The sequence below is a fragment of the Callospermophilus lateralis genome, chromosome 19 (assembly GCF_048772815.1).
Source record: "Callospermophilus lateralis isolate mCalLat2 chromosome 19, mCalLat2.hap1, whole genome shotgun sequence".
NCBI classification, from domain to species: domain Eukaryota; kingdom Metazoa; phylum Chordata; class Mammalia; order Rodentia; family Sciuridae; genus Callospermophilus; species Callospermophilus lateralis.
Window position 1 is genome coordinate 22,578,099 of NC_135323.1, and position 17,409 is coordinate 22,595,507.

Here is a 17,409-nt window from a genome sequence, read left to right on the forward strand (position 1 = left end):
TCTTTGGCCCTGTCTCCTCACCTAATCTTTTTGCCCCTGTTAATTTTTATCTTTCTCTTCCCTTCATGTAATTGTAGTGTAGAATTTGTATTTATGTGGGATTTCGCCCTTGTTCATTTATGTATTTATTCTCCCATTTGGAATTTTCCGAACAATTCATCTTCCTTTCTAACCACCACCCCCCCACACCCCGCTTTATTCCACTGGCTAGTATTGAATAAGAGTGGAACAAGCAAACATTGTCATTTTATTCCTATTTTAGGGGGAAAGAATTTAGTCTTTCTTCATTTATTGTGATGTTAATTCTAGGACTTTTTTTTCCTTTGGGTGAGTATATAAGATCAAGGAAAATCCTTTCTCTTCCTCCTTTGCAAAGCATTTTTTGTTATGGACATTGATATATGATTAATTACACTAATAGACTTTTTTTTTATTAATATTTTTTAGTTTTCAGCGGACACAACATCTTTGTTTGTATGTGGTGCTGAGGATCGAACCTGGGCCGCACGCATGCCAGGCGAGCGCGCTACCGCTTGAGCCACATCCCCAGCCCACTAATAGACTTTTGAAGGTTGAACCAGCCTTGAATTCCCAGAAGTAATCCCAATTGGTTACAATGTATTATCCTGTCTGTTGCTGAATTTGATTGACAGTGTTGTAGGGTTTTATTTATTTTTTTAAAGATTTTTTATGTCTTGTTTTCATGATTAATATTGATCTGCAGTGAGTTTTCTTTCCATTTGTCTTTGTTTTTCTTCTAATGCTTTAGCCTGGTTTTGATGTCAGGATAGCCTTACAAAGTGAGTTGGGAAGTATTCCCTCTTCTGTTTTCTGGAAGAAATTGTGCAGAATTTTTGCAGGAAAACAAACAATGTAGACCAGGAGTTTGGTTTTCTTGGAAAATTTTAAACTGTTAATAGTACTATTTGGGTTCTCTGCTAACTTCTTGAGTGAATTTTGGTATTTGTGAATTTTAGAATTATTGTTTTTTCATGCAACTTTTCAAATTTGTGGGCACAGATCATATGTAGTATTTCCTTTTCTTCTTAATGTGTTTGCTGTGATACCCTCTCTTTCATTTCTGATATCGATCTTTTTTTTTTTTTAAGGTACTGGGGCCTGAACTCAGGGTACTCTACCACTGAGTTACTTCCCCAGCCTGTTTTATTTTTTTATTTTGAGACGGAATCTTGCTGAGTTACACAAATTTGCAATCCTCCTGCTTAACTAGAGATTTATTGATTTCATTGGTGTGTTGATCAGTTTCTCATCATGATTACCAAAATACCTGCAAGAACAACTCAAAGGAGAAAAAGTTTGTTTTGGCTCATGATGTCAGAGACTTAGTCCATAAACCGCCGACTACATTGCTCTGAGCCCTAGGTGAGACAGCACATCATGCTGGAAGGGTGTGGTAGGCAAAAAGTGCTCCGCCTACTGCAGCCAGGAAGGAGGAAGGGAACATAGGGAATAAGATGCACCCTTGAAGGACATACCCTCAGTGACCTACCCCTTCCAGCCATGCCCCCTGCCCGCAGTCTCTTCCTACAAGGATTAGGTTGTAGCTCTCACAATCCAAGCATTTCACATTCCGACATTAACATAAGAACTCTTGGGAGACAGCTCATTATCTAAAGCATAATACTGATCATTTCAAAGAACTAGCTTTTTATTTTCTGGATTGTTTTTCTGTTTTAAATTCCTTTGATTTTTACTTTAATTCTAGTGTTTTGTTTCCCTTTCTTTTCTTTAGGTCTAGTTTGTTTTTTTCTTTTTTTATAGTTTTTTAAAGTGGAAACAGTAATGATTTCTTCTTTTCTTTTTTGGGGTGATGGTACCGGGGAATTGAACTCAGGGGCACTTGGCCACTGAGCCACATTCCCAGCCCCATTTTGTATTTAATTTAGAGACAGGGTCTCACTGAGTTGCTTAGTTGCCTCTCTTTTGCTGAGACTAGCTTTGAATTCACAATTCTCCTGCCTCAGCCTCCTGAGCCCTGGGATTACAGGTGTGCGCCACCATGCCTGGCTGATTTCTTCTTTTCTAATATAAATACTTTAATAACGCTATTAATTTCCATTGAGCACTGCTTTAGCTGCATGCCACCAATTCTTTTATTTTGTTTTAATTAGTTCAGAATATTTTCTTATTTATGTATAACTTATTTGATTCATGATTTTTTTCTTAGGGAGTGGGGATACCAGGGATTGAACCCAGGGGCACTTAACTACTGAGTCATATTCACAGCCATTTTTTAATGTTTTATTTAGAAACAGGGTTTTGCTGAGTTGCTGGGCCCTCACCAAGTTACTGGAACCCTCCTGCCTCGGCCTCCCAGATCTCAGGGATTACAGGCATGTGCCACTGCACCCAGCTGATTCATGAATTTTTTAAAATTAAAAATTTATTTTTTAATTGATACATGAAAATATAAAAATTTCACACATTAGTTGGGGTACCAGGGTAGACATATCTATCACCTCATGTGAATTTTTAAATTTCAAAATGTTATATAATTTCTTAATAGTAGTACACTTTCCAGATATCTTTCTGCTACTGATTTCTAGTTTAATTTTATTATGGTCAGAAGACAGCTTTTATGATTTCTGTTATTTTAAATTTGCTTGTTAGGCTGGAGATATAACTCAATGGTAGGGCACGTGCTCAGGCTGTAGATGTAGCTTGGTGGTAAGGTGTGTGCTTAATACACAAATCCCAGAATTCAGTCTTCAGCACCCTACGTCCAATTTTTTTGTTGTTAAATTTTGTTTACAATATGTTTGTGTTTTATTTATTGTAATAGTCTATTTTGGTGAGTGTTCTGTGTCTATGAAAAGAACATGTGTTCTGCTGTTGTTGGGTGGAGTGCTTTTAACTGTGAAGTTGGATGAGTAATAATTCTGGTCAGGCCTTCTGTTTTCTTTCTGACTTTCTGTCCTGTCAGTTACTGAGAGAGGTATATTGAAGTCTTTATACATAATTGTAGATTCATTTCTCCTTTCAGTTTAATTTATTTGTTTCATTTATTTTGGAGTTTTCCTGTTAGATGCATTTACATTTAGGATTGTCTTATTGGTCACTTGACCTTTTCTCATTGTATGTCTCTTTCCCTTCCCTAGTAAATTCCCTTGTTCTGGAAACTGCATTTTCTAGTGTTAATACAGCTACTATATTTTTTTTCTTGTCAGTAAAGTATTCATAACATAAAATTTAGCATTTTAACTATAATCTAGTTTCCTTTTTTTATAGTGCTTGGACTCAGGAGAACCTCGCTGCTGAGCTACATCCCCAGCCTTTTAAATTTTGCAGCAGAGTCACATCAAGTTGCTGAGGCTAGCCCCAGAGTTGTAATCCTCTTGCTTGAGCATCCCAAATAGCTGGGATTATAAGCAAGTGCCACCATACCGGGCTCTAGTTGTCTTTGATTAGTATCTTATGGTATATCTTTTTTTCATCTTTTTAGTTTCAACCTATGTTATATTAAAATTAATTTCTTAAACTGAGTTTATGAAGTTTGACAATAACAAGGTTTTTTTAAAACAATATTTTTTAGTTGTAGGGAGATACAATATCTTTAATTAATTTATTTTTATGTGGTGCTAAGGATTGAACCCAGGGCCTTGCCACTCAGTGCTTTACCACTGAGCCACAACCCCAGCCCAGTGACAGTGTTTTTTAATTGTATATTCAGACTACTTTTAATGTGGGAATGACTATGAAGTCAGGATAATGGTCCTTTTTCATTTTTAGCTTCCTCATCTCTTCTTTTTTTCTTCTTCCCCCTCTTCCTCCTCCTCCCTCTCCTCGTCTTTTTCTTTCCTTTTCTTTTTTTTTTTTTATTTTTTTGTTTAAGAGGATGGGTCTTGCTGTATTGCCCAGGCTAACCTTGAACTCCTGGTCTTAAATAATCCTCCTGCCTAGCCTCCTGAGTGCTGGGACTATGACATCATAGACAAACCACTTTTTGAACATCATTGTGGCTATGTTTAGATACATAGGACTTCACCTTGGAGTGGCAGAGGGAAAATGCGAAGGCAGCTTGAATGATGGGAACGTGAGGAAGGACTGACTCATGGAGCCCACTACTAGTTCCAAGAGATGAAGAGGCTTGGTGGCCATGTGGCCTCTGCTTCCTGGTTTATTTGTGAACTTTCATTTAGTGTGCAAAACTTTAACCTGCTGGCACAGACCAGCAGCTCTGTGTTGTGTTGGCGTCCTGTCCACTCAGCACCTGGCTCAATTCAGCTCAATGTCGAGGGCAGCGTGAAAATGCACTAAGTCATAAGTCATAGTCTAGGTACCATATTGATTGTCTAGAAATGATCAGCATTTTTATACAACGAAATTTGTAGAGGCTGGGTTGGCTCAGTGGTAGAATGCTCTCTTAGCAGGTGTGAGGCCCTGGGTTCCCTCCCTAGCAAAAGGGTGGGAGGAAGAAAAGAAATTTGTAGGTAAATATGTAGAGAAACCACTGAAGTGAATTGTAAGCACTTGCTTCTGAGGTAACTCAGGTTCAGAGGACCACTGTTTTTTATCCTAAGTGTTTTAGCACCATCTGATTTTTTTTAAAAAAAATATTTTTAGTTGTAGATGGATACATTTATTTCGTTTACTTAGTTTTTTTTTAATGGGTTTCTGGGGATTAAACCCAATGCCTCACACATGGTATGCTGGCACTGTACCACTGAGCCACAACCCCAGCCTTGATTTTTTATATATATGTTTATTTTTTAGTTGGACACAATATCATTATTAATTTATTTTTATTTGGTGCTGAGGATCGAACCTAGAGCCTCGTGTGTGTTAGGCAAATGCTCTACCACTGAGCCACAACCCTAGCCCCCAGCCCTGATTTTTTAAAACTATATATGTAAAGTTGAAAATAAGAAAAACAAAAAGCCTACCAAATAAATACAGTCTTCCACTGAGTTACTCAAAAAACCTCCCAACAGTCCTCTCCAACTAAGCATTGGATGTGTGTGTTGCCTTGAAAACCTGGTGGCCACCTGCAGCACCCCACCTCGTTACCCTTCCCAGGAGCTATTCTCTCCAGTGGTTATGTCCCTTGTGAATTACTGAGATAAGTTGAAAAATTAACCCAAGAAAGAGGCCATTTCTAGGTACAAGTTCATTTCCACCAAAGAAACTTTGACAAATATTTTATAAACCCAAACAATTAACATCAATATTTTTAATATCTGTAGTTGATTTTACCATCTGGATCAACATATAGTCATTTTTCTTTCTGGAAAGTTGTCATACATAATCCATAAATTTAAAATGAAGGAAATACGGATTCTTTTTCTGTTTTTGTCCAGAGCCACCTCTTCCCCGTAAACCACTCTGTTAACCTTAACAAAATGGTAGGAGGGATATTCCAGTTTCTTCTTGTTAAGGACCTCTTCTCATTTGATGGCCTGGACATTGACTGTATCTGAAATGGGCTTGCTCCTTTCAAAGGGATGGGTGAAAAATTATAGGAGCATTTGTGATTGTTTGGATCAAGCGGCTAAATACATACGTATAGTTTTACATGCCAAGGGTGGAAGCCACCAAGGCCATGCAGATAGATGAGTGGGTAACACAGTGTGGTGTGTGCCTTCAGTGCCTTGCAGAAGAAGTCCCAACACATGCTACAACATGGATGGATGTACCACAAGGGCATCACCCTAAGTGAAATACGTGTCACAAAAAGACATCCAAGGAAATGCCCATGTATTATGGCCTGCTTTGCTTGTGAGTTGACTTGTTACAGTTATTACATGCAACTTGATCAAATTCACTATTTTAACTATTTATTAAGAAAACTAGTGGCTATTCTGTTTGGTTTAAAATGCTAGAACGTGGAGCTGGGGTTGGGCTCAGCAGTAGAGCCTCACCTAGCATGTGTGGGGCGCTGGGTTCGATCCTCAGCACCACATAAAAATAAATAAATGAAATGAAGGTGTTGTGTCCAACTACAGCTCAAATAAATAAATAAATAAATGAGTAAATATATATAGTGTGTGACGCAAGAGCAAAAGTACTACACTGAGGTCCACAAGACAGTGATGTCACTCTGGTTCAGAGGCTGGGTTCCTACGAGCCTGACTGTCCACCATGCCTTTGCACATGGGCAGGGAATCATGGATGGATGGGCGAGGACTGAGCAGAACTTAACTGGAGAGATGAAAGCATTCTATATAGTGATGGGTTGTGGACTACCCAGATGTGTCCATTTGTCAAAAATATATGGGTATGTAAATTTTACCTTAAAGAAAATAACTAAAAATAACCAGAGTGGTAAGTAGGTAGAGATGGTGATGAAACAAGAAAGGCACAATTATTGCAGTTGGGTAGTGGGTGGTTTATTTACACTGTTCTGTTCACTTTGTACACATGCGTTTGAAGTTTCTGTAATAAGATTTTTTTAAATTTATTTTTTAAAATATTTTTTTAATTGTAGATGGACACAATACCTTTTTTTATTAAGATAATTTTTTTAATATTTATTTTTCAGTTTTCAGTGGACACAACATCTTTTTATGTGGTGCTGAGGATCAAACCCAGCGCCCCGCGCAAGGCAGGCGAGCACGTTACAGCTTGAGCCACATTCCCAGCCCACAATATCTTTATTTATCCATTTTTATGTGGTGCTGAGGATCGAATCGAATCCAGTGCCTCACACATGCAAGACAGGCGCTCTACCACTGAGCTACAGCCCCAACCCCTAAGATGGTTTTTTTTTTTTAAAGCAGTGTTCCATCCTGCCATATTAGAAAGTCAAAAGATAATATTTAGAATTCATGAATCAAGAAATGACAAAATAAACACTATTTATGAATGTTCAGGTGAATAGGAGTAAAAAACAGTTTTAAAAACATCAGAATGTTTGTCTTTGGGGATCAGAAGGTAGAATGTTTGTCTTTGGGGATTAGAACATGCGTGTGGGGAGTGCTGGAATAGGGAAGTCTGTTTTGTTCTATAAGGCTTTGGTATTGTTTTGTTTTGAAATCTTAAGGTGTATTTCTTTGATAAGATACTGTATTCATTTTGTGGATTATCACATTGTTTTCAAGGAAAATATCCATGTGATCTTACATGAATGATTAAGACATTGTTTATCCCTGATAATTTTGGCAGTATGCCCATTATTTCCATTGGCCAAAGGCAGTGTTTAAATTTGAATTTGTACTTCAGATGAGTGAGACTAAGAAGTTTGACGGCATGTGGTTTCTCCCTGTCTGTGCTCCTGCCCCCCTGCAGTTTGGGTCTTTACACCATGGCTAAGAATGATTATAAATAAGCTTCTATCATAAGTGTCCTTTACTGCAATTAGAATAAAAATCAGATTCTTAATCAAGCCTACAAACCAGGCCCTAAGTAATTTAAATGGTTGGACTTGTGCTAGGTTCTCCTACCCCTCTCCCCCTTATCACTGTCAGCCTTGATGGCTTTCTTTGTACACCAGTAGCTCATTCAAGGCCTTTATATCTGCTGTTCCTGTGAGACTGGCTTCTTCTTATCATTCAGGATCTGATTTAGCTCAAACTGAATTCCTGAGAGAGGCTTTCCTTAGCTGCCTAGCTAGAGTGGTTTCCTCCACCCATCCTCTGTCCAGAGCAGTGACCTCATAGTATAGTCTTCAAACTAGAAGCTTGAACATCACCTAGAGGGGGGGTCTTGTTTGTATTTGGGAGAAATGCAGAGTCTAAGCCCCCATAGACCCACTGAAGCAAAATATGCATGTTAACAAGGCCTCCCTGGGTGACTACACTTGATCTTCCAGAGGGATGGTGAGTACACCCACACACTAGTTGCCTGGCTTCAAACACTAGTAGGCTTCTTGGTTCCTCAGGGTCATTTGGTCTTTTGTTTACCTGACTATTACTTCCCCCACTAGACTGTAAGCTCCCCAAGGGCAGCACCTTGTCCAGTGCATCCACTCCTAGTTCCCCAGCACTTCAGTGTCCGCCTGGTACACATTCAGTGAGCATTTGATGGATGAAAGAATAAATGAACATAATGGCAATTACTTTGTGTTTTTTAACATAACTATACAGTAAAAGTGTTTACAGCTCTTGGTTGTAGAACTGGGGTTATTCCTGTCTCTCAACATGGTTATTCTGAAGGGGTTTCACTTAGCTTTTTTGAACATGAGTACTATTAAACCATTAATCTTTATTTTTCAGGCAGTCTATCTTCAGAACTAAAGTTTAGGTTTTATTAGAGTGCCTCTCAACTGACAACATCAATAACTGTTTTCTTTTTGGTATTTAAAAAGCACGTTCATTCAGAGTTAATATAACCTTCAAAGGTTTTTATCTAAAGGTAAATATTTATTTGACATTTGTATCAGGTTTTATTAAACCAGAATTAATCCTTTTTAAACTAAGAACATAGCATTCTGAAAAAAAAAAACCTGTTAAATGGAAAATTTGAAATTTAACTTTAAAAAATGATGGGGCATATAATGTATCAGTTTTACCTTTGAGATATGGTTCTAGGGAAGACCTATAGTTGCTGATACTGTCCTGCATTTAAAAGTGTGTTCCCATGATGTCTTTTTTCATACATAACTTGATAAACTTTGCCAGGAAACAGCTCTTACATCTTCCATGGAAGACCTAAAATGGTTCAGCCTTTAGCTCTCCATCCCCACCCCAGGTTTGACAATGGCTTCAGGCATCTTGGGTAGTCTCATTGGGGGTTGGGGAGTGCTCTAGCACCTAGCCGGTCAAGGATGCTATTGAACACTCCTTCCAGAACAGCCCCTACCACAAGGAATCCCTAGCCCAAAGGTCAGTGGTGCTGCTGACTCTGGCTCAAATTGAGAGAGGCTCCCTCCTGAAAATGACAACGACATCAGAAAAGGAATAGATAGAAATGAGCCACTTAAGAGATTCAGATGGGTATATTGGCAGTTTTAGATATGTTTCTATGCAATCCTTGTTTTTAACCAGATGCAATACTGAAAATTAGGACTGGTTCCCTCTTTGGGTAAATCACTCTGAACAAAAGATATTTAAGAATTTGGCAACTTAGTTGATTAAGAATTGGATAACATTCTCAAATAATTTTACATTTTTAAAAATAGGGAATCTCAAATATAGGGTTACTGGTTTTCCTTATTTTACAGATGGGGTCGAGGATTTGGTCTTTTGGGTTCCATTTTTGGAAAGGATGGTGTATTAAACCAGCCAAACAGTGTCTTTGGACTTATATTTTATATACTACAGTTATTACTTGGTAAGTATTTATACAGCAATACAAAAATAAGTTTGTTATGTTCACTCAGTACTTTGTGCCCTTGCCCTAAGTGTTTTTATAGTAAATAAAAGCATATGTTAATGATAGAACCACTAGCTCGCTCCATATTTTTGTGTTGTGAAATGTGATTCACCAGAATTTCTACAGTGCTTACGTTGAACTCAGTGTCACTTGGTGTTTGTTTAATCATGGAGAGCAGCATCTCATGGTGTCCCAAACCAGCTCCATTTAAGGCAGTCGTGATCCAACATTCTTCCCTGTTAACGTTTTTGCTTATTTTATTATTGACCCAGTAGCTGTTTTAAATATCCTGTATCAAGAAAGCATTAACAATAAGCTGCACCCACACCTCCACTGCCTTCATTTACCTGCTGTTTGCACTATCTTCTGCTGTGTGCGTGTATGGTCGGGGGCTGCGGCCAGCCGTGCATGTGCCAGGCCAGCACTCTGCTACAGAGTACCCCAGCCCTGTCTCCTGCTTCCTCAGGTGACTCTTTGTGCTCCTTGATTTCCAGTGCAGTGCTACCTGTCCCCTTCGGTGTTTTGCTACTGGTGACATCTGGGTTTCATGCTTTTTATATCGTAAATACTGCTGCAGTACTCAACTTTTTTTTTTTACAGCCCTCCCTTCCTCTTGGACTCTTTTCCATAATATAAATTTCTAGGCATGGGGTTAATGGGTCAAAAGCATAGAATAGTGTTTGGTTTTGAATAGATATTACCAGTTTGCTTTTCCCCTAGTTGTCTGGTTTCCCTGAAGCTTCATCAATTTTCATTTTTTAATATTTTTTAAAATTTCTAATAGTTAAATAATGTTAGCTATTATTTTAATTTTATTGTATTTAAATTTCCTTTTATTGCCCATTTAATTATGGAGATCCTGATAATAGTCTGTGTTCATATTTGTTGTGAACATTTTACTCCTTTATACTTTTTATGTTTTGTGAATTTTTATTGTATAAATTTTTATAGCTGTAGATTTAGATGCATCCTTTTTTGCCTGTGCATTTTAATTGTTAATGTTTCATTTCGTGGTCTGCCAGGTCTTCTGTGATTTGATTCATTAAAAATACATTTAACTCTTCCATCTGAAGTAGATGTTATGAGGCAAATTGCAAATTGTGAATTTTTCTGAATGATCCTTTCATCAAGTTTGCCCAGTTCTTTATCTGTATATTTATCCTGCAAAAGTACAAAGACATTGCACAAAGATATTCATAGCAGTACAATTTAAAATAGCAAAAATTGGAAGATGCCTAGGTGATAGGTAATAGTTGAATAAATTAGGGCACATTCCTATCAGAAAATTGTATGTATTCATTCAAGGAACAGTAGGTCTGTTTGTAAATCCTGGAAAGCTTAAGGTACTACTCAGTGAAAAAAGCAAATTGTGGCTTAATAAGTATAGGGTAAAATACATGTTTATATATGTGCATTTAAAAGCATAGGAAAGGATGTGGTGGAGAGGAGAAATTTCACTTTTTAATTCCATATATTTTGTTGAATTTCTGAAGAAGAATATAAAATATAAGCCCAAATGCAAGGGAATGGTTTGTTTTCCCTTAATAGAAAAGAGCCTAAGAAAAGTCTTTGTATCAATTTTTGGAGATAAAGGTGAAATAATAAAAATTCTATATGTAATGTTAATTGGTTAGTTTCATTTTATGCATGATTCAAGTCATATGTATCATGTGTATTACTTCCATTTATGCTTTCTAAGGTCTTTAGACTCTTATGTGTTTGTAATGTCAGTGTCTATCACTGGAGGCACATTTGAAGTTATCTTGCTACTCCAGAGCACACCATCTTCACCCCCACCAAGCCATGTGAAATGCCGCATTTGAGATTTAATTTCTTCGTGGATACACATTCACATGCTTCAGAAGTTCCACTTGGCCCAGTTTCCATGGCCCTGCATCGTGACTGATAGCTCATTGTTGTTCTAGAGTTTCTTTATGCATGCACAGGAAAATATAAATATATGATCTTAATTTTCCTCCCATTCTAAATATAAAAGGTAGATGCTATACATACTGTTCTACAGCTTGCCCTCCACCCCCACTTCTTTTGCTTGACTGATCTATCTTGATAATCTTTGTAAGAAATAACAGTATATTGTGTCTTTTTTATTATTATTATTATTTTTTTACAGCTGGGAAATATTACATGGCTGCCCCATCATTTATTTAGAGTTATAGCACATTTTAAATTCTACTGGTAATTTCCCCCCAAGCCACAAGTACCTGGTTACATTACATTATAACAACTTTGTAGCTACTAGCAGCATTGACATTGCATTCTTTTTGTGGTCATTTAATCAGCTTGATCCTAGCTCCCTTTGTTCTCACAAGTCTTGTTGGTAGGCTTCAGAAGAGAGAAACATGGAGAAAGTAAGAAAGTGTTCATGTTGTTCTAATGTTGTTTTATTTATCTGTTTTTCATGGTGCCTGGGTATCAACCCCAGGGCCTTGTGCATGCAAGGCAAGCAGTTGACCACTGACACTACAGCCCAGCCTGCCCATGTCATTTTTAAAACTGACTTCTGTAGGTAAAATTAAGGAGACAAAATTGGGTTTTTTTTCTTTGAAATCTTAGAAGTTTAGCAGAGGTCAGATGAGCAAACTTTTTCAGTAAGGAGCCAGGTAGGCTTTTCTGGCCTCTGCAGCTACCCATCTCTGTCTTTCTAGCGCAAAAGCACCTATACTCACATAAATGAGAATGGCTGGGTTCAATAAAGCTTTATTAACAAAAGCAGGTGGCTGGCCAGATTTGCCAGTTTCTGGCACAAGTAATTGAACAGCATCTTAGTTTTGAAGAGCCTTAGTAAAGCATCATCAACCAGTTCTGACCAAGCTAAATCCCTATGGTGGAGCATTAGCCCATGGGCATCTTCTCGTCACCTCTCTTGCTACCAGTAATCCCCAAGGTTTGAGTCCTCACTGACTTCCTCCAGTCTGCCATCACCTCCTCTTCTTTTCTTGTTACTGTTTGTTAGCCGTTGGGTAAGAGGGTGGTTTAATATGCCATGCCTTCTCTGTCCTTGAAAATAAGTGCATCCACTTTTATGTTGTTACAAAATAACAGGGGAAGGTGAATCAAGAACTCAGGCACATGTCTGTCTTGAGAGCCCTGGTGTAACACACTGCTGCCTTTGACCACATGTGGCCACCTGGCCAAGTGTGGCTTCCCTTATCCACCAGTCAGCCCATTCTGAAATGTTTATCAAGACCTTTCCCCCTTCTTTAGCAGTATGTTGGCATAGTCATCTCCCATGTGGATTTTTGATAAATTTTGATCTAAAGATGAAAAGCAAATTTTAATTTCCACAGATGGGGAGCCTGTAGTGAAAGTGCTGTGGGGGTTGGGGGCCACCAAATGTGTACAGCTTGGAAGAAAATGTTGCTGTCCTGTCCCTATATGCATTAGGAGAGCCAGGGCTGTTGATCTTGCAGATCGGCTTCCTTGCTTCATGTGATGGTGAGATTGCATATCTTCTCTGTGTGCAATTCCTCAGCTAAGACTAGCTTATGAAGCAAGCAGTATTTCATGTGAAATGCTGTGAAACTCAAACCCCATCTGATCAGTATTCATGCACTGCAGTGGACCTCAGGCAACCCCTGGCCTGGCAGTGGGCTCAGCCATGTCTCTCTCTTGCAGGCCTAACAGCGAGCGCAGTCGCGGCTCTGATCCTCATGACGTCCTCCATCGTGTCTGTGGTGGGGTCCGTGTACCTGGCCTACATCCTGTACTTTGTGCTGAAGGAGTTCTGCATCATCTGCGTCACCACATATGTGCTGAACTTCATCCTTCTCATCATCAACTACAAACGACTAGTTTACTTGAATGAGGCCTGGAAACGGCAGCTGCAGCCCAAGCAGGACTGATGCCCTGGCCAGCTTTTACTGACAGTCTGATGTCCCGTTCCCATTAAGTTTATTTTGCAGCAGGTTTTTGTTTTTGTTTTTGTTTTTTTTAAATTCTTCACAACAGACACTCTCCCTAAGAATCTTAAACTGATTTTTTAAAATACTGTAAATTAGAAGGGGCCCTAGCTATTTTCTGTGTCAATCTTCATTTTAAATATGGATACAAAAAAAAGGACACACGGAGCCAATCAAAGACAAGCTTTAACTTTACTTTGAAGATGTTTCTGAGATAATAAAACATAGCCCTAGCCCCCTTTCCTCAACTGTAAAGTGAGCAACCATTGCTAGTAATTCTTTAATGTGTATGAATTCAATTTCAGGTATAACAAATGTGATCATGACATGAAAATATTTTAGAATAGATACTGTATTAAATATTGCCATGTTTACAATATGTAATATGTTTTTAGCCGATGGATTTAAACATGTAGATTCAACTAGAATCCATTTATGTGATATTTGTAAATAAAAGTAGAAATATTGGATCCATCCCTGCAGAACTTACTGTACAGTTTAGTTGAAGAATAGCATTGAAGAATTGAGAGCTCAATGTTGGCTGGTGAAATAGTGGAAATAGTAAGCCATGCAGAGCATCTTGTGGAAGTACTGACAGCCGTGGGTGCAGCATTGGCGGCAAAAATAATAGGGTGGTTGGTTCCCTTTCATCTCCCTGCTCTGAGAGGAAGAAACTAAATTGGAATGTTCAGGTCACGTTTATGTCTAGTATAAAACTGGATCAGTGTAACCTTACAGAATGTGTCATGTGACCAGACCTTCATGTCAAGGCCTTCAGAACACTAATGGGAGAAAAACTGGAAGTACCAATGTGGCGTTTTTAGGTAAAGCCCTAGGAGAGTTGCATTTTCAGTGCAGATGTTTCCCTTAATATTGGTGCCAGTCAGCCAAGCAGTATTGTGACTTTGGAGTCACCAGTGTGAGCCCCACTGCCCTGGCAGGATTGCTTCTGTAGCTGCATGTTCCCTGTTTCCTTCTGCACTGAGGACTGTTGGTCACTGTTGTGAATGAGAGCCTGGGTCTGTAAAAGGGTAGGGCTGACACTGGTCAGTTTGCTGAACTGGGAGAAGCATTACAGGTGGAAATATTTAAAGGGGGAATGCAGTCATGTCATCACTGCTCTTTCTCATAACAACACAATGCAGTAAGAATCTTTCAAGGTGATTTGAATAAACCCAAATGAAATCGTGACAGTACGCCTCTGTGGCTAACATCCTATATCAGAATGTTAAAAGTGCCTTCTGTCTTAAATCTCAAACCAAATATTTTGTGTGTGGAACCTGGGTAGGAGTGTCCTTCCTTCCTAACTGTGAAGTAGAAAACTTGCACTCTGCAGAAAAGTTCTGTGTGGTCATTTTACTCCTTAGATTGAGAAGCAGCGCGATGTCTTTGCTTCCAATTTGATTAATCATTATGTTAAAAATAGTCAATTAGAAGAGTAACCTGAGTGCTTTATTTGCCTTCTTTTTGACTGCAGGGACAGGCTCTGCTCTAAACTAAGGTGTGTAGAGTCAGCAGTTGTTCGTTAGTTTACCACTAACTGCCGTAACTGGCACACCATAGATGATCTGGCCCAAGGCAGGGGCAAAATCTGAACAGTTAATGAACTCTTAGTGGGTTTTTAACCCATTTTCTTAAAAGGTATTAAGATTTCATGGAGGCTTATGATTTCCCACGAATGTGAACATTTCAATGCCTGTCTCGTGTGTATTGTAGTTGTGTTCGTAAGCAGTTACAGAACTTTAGACAGCACTGAGTGCCCGGCGCTTTCAGAGAAGCAGGTCCTGTGTTTGAGAGCCGTACAGTGAGGTCACTGGAGCAGTCACTGGCTCTCTTTTAGTGGAAATGGTTAGCGGCTAAGACTTGTGGCACCAGGCAGCTGTGCCAACAAGTCCATTGTGCCCAATTTTAAGCCATCTCTGATCACATTCTGTATCCGTCAGCAAAGTAGAGTTAAAGCTTATCTTGATGCTGCATTCTGGGAAAGGTCTGCAACCCTTCGTGAGAAAGCTGCAGATGTGCAGCCTGGCCCTTCATGTTTCCCTTGCTTTCCTGCACTTCGGGGAAGCACTGTTTCAGCTATATAAAAACTGTTGCCACATTCCTATGCCCCAGTAGAATTAGGCCCTTTTTCTCACTGAGATGAAAAGGTGCTGCCTGAAGTAACAGCATTGCTGAAGTTTCAGAGTCTCCAATAAGCAGCAGAAACCCTGTTGCACTGTCAGTGTCTCAGCAAGCAGCAGAAAACCCTGTTGCATGTTACTTGGCTTTTTTTTTTTTTTTTTTTTCTCTCTCTAGAGGAATTAAGGCTCCCTACATACCTTCTACTCCACCAAGAGGAGGGATACCATATTATAAAATTTGAAGATTGTTACGATCTGCAGTGTTTAGATTGAATATTTAAACAATGCAGCATCATAAACCATCAATGCTGAAGGACAGACTGGGGAAAACATTGGTTTTAGCAGTAATTCCAAGCTTTGTGTTTAAAGTGGTTCATAACAAACAAAGCCTCTTGTTTACTTAATAGTCACAAATACTTGAGGAAATTAGTATGGTTAAAGGATGAATTCTAGGGTGTTTTGGAGGATTTCATCTGGGTTTTCACAGCAGCTAGTTGCTGTCAGGGTGAACTTCTGGAAAACTCAGGTTTAACTAGTTGTGTGCCAGAAATTATTTTTTCTTGATAAATACAGCACAGCCTCTCCTCCAGGTCATGACTTCAGAAGAATGTCAAAAGTATTGACTATTATTTTCATACCAAGAAACAAAGATTCTTCATTTGGTACAAAGGATCTTTAGACCTCCTAGGTAGGATTTAGGACCAAGACCACAGTAAAATTAAAAGTATTTGCTGGCTTTTGTTTGCTTGCTTTATTTTCAAGAGATTTTGGAAGTGCAAAGAAATCTGTAGCAGTTACTTCATGACTTTGGCAGGCGCCAGCGCTTGATGCCAATGAATGACAGGCAGTCTTGTCTTAGATCAGCATTAGACAGATGCCAGTGAAGAAGCCCAGTTCTTCCTGGAATTTACTTGGGGTGATACGCCTGCTCAGCAGCCCTGGTCCTCTAGGTTTCGTCCAACACACAGGCCTTGGCAAAACATCTCCATTTAGACATTTTAGGCAGCACTTATGAATCCTAATTTGTGAGAACAGCCCTTCGGTAAAACTAAAGGGGCAGGGGTGGAAGTCCAGGCTACTCGATTAAACATTTTTTTTCTTTTCTTTTCTTTCCTTTTTTTTTTTGACAAATTCGCCCAAAAAAGGTGAAATGTTTTGTTATAAATCTGTATTAAGCATGGCCTAAGGATTAGGTGTCTGATCTGTATAGTATGTTCCATCAAAAATATTTATTACTAGTGCTTTATGCTCCTGAGTAAACATTCATTTTAAATGGAGTTCACTGGGCAGAATTTCCCCTTTAATATAGATAGAAACATTCTTTATCAAAGATTGAGGACACCATTTTGCTAACTGGTAAATAAAAACAAATGTAAATATGTAAGAATGTTTATTTGTTGCACATAACTTTTTGGTATAAAATAAATGTAGAAGTTATCTGTGGAAACCGGCTGCCCTCGTTCTTACACTACAGGATTAAATTTTTTTAAGAGAAGCTGAATGAAGTCTTTTTTTTTTTTTAAGTTGTAGATGGACACAATACCTTTATTTTATTTATTTATTTTTATGCGGTGCTGAGGATCAAACTCAGTGCCTCACATGTGCGAGGCAAGCGCTCTGCTGAGCCACAACCCCAGCCCCTGAATGAAATCTTTTTTTAGACTCAGTAGGAACCTTTAAAGTGTGCTTGAAGTGATGCTGCATGTGACCTCATCTCTACAGGTACACTGATCTGATATCGATTTCCCATGGACTCTAGGTCTTAGGATTCCTGTGGGTTTGTGCTGTATGTGGCTCTCAAGAATTAATGACCAAAGGTGCTGGCTGCTTAGAGTCCTACTGATGTAGGATGCTTAAGCAGATGTTGTACATGGTTTTCCTGGAGCTCACCCAGATGCTCCATCTGACAGTCCTCTGAAGAGGGAACACCTACAAGATAACAAATCCATTTGAAAGAACAGACCTATCATGTGCTAGACCATGAGGGCTGAAGAATTGGACCCTGTCCCTAATTTGTAAAACATTTATGTGCCTGTTATGTTTAATTTCCTTTAATGTTTGCCAACTAAAGGAACGTTATATATTCTTTGGCATTA

At 38.8% G+C, this 17,409-nt stretch overlaps 1 protein-coding gene across 2 annotated transcripts in view; it reads left to right on the plus strand.

The window, feature by feature from the left end:
• Vkorc1l1 (vitamin K epoxide reductase complex subunit 1L1) overlaps positions 1 to 16,760 on the plus strand; it is a 57,007-nt gene extending 40,247 nt beyond the window's left edge. Inside the window, exons 2-3 of one of the 2 annotated variants that reach the window (XM_076840130.2) lie at positions 9,119 to 9,228; positions 12,907 to 16,760. In XM_076840130.2, the coding sequence (XP_076696245.1) occupies positions 9,119 to 9,228; positions 12,907 to 13,133 (337 nt within the window). In that variant the 3' untranslated portion in view covers positions 13,134 to 16,760. The remainder of the gene's footprint in view (positions 1 to 9,118; positions 9,229 to 12,906) is intronic. The other variant, XM_076840131.2, reaches the window with a different exon arrangement.
• The last annotated feature ends 649 nt before the right edge of the window (positions 16,761 to 17,409 follow it).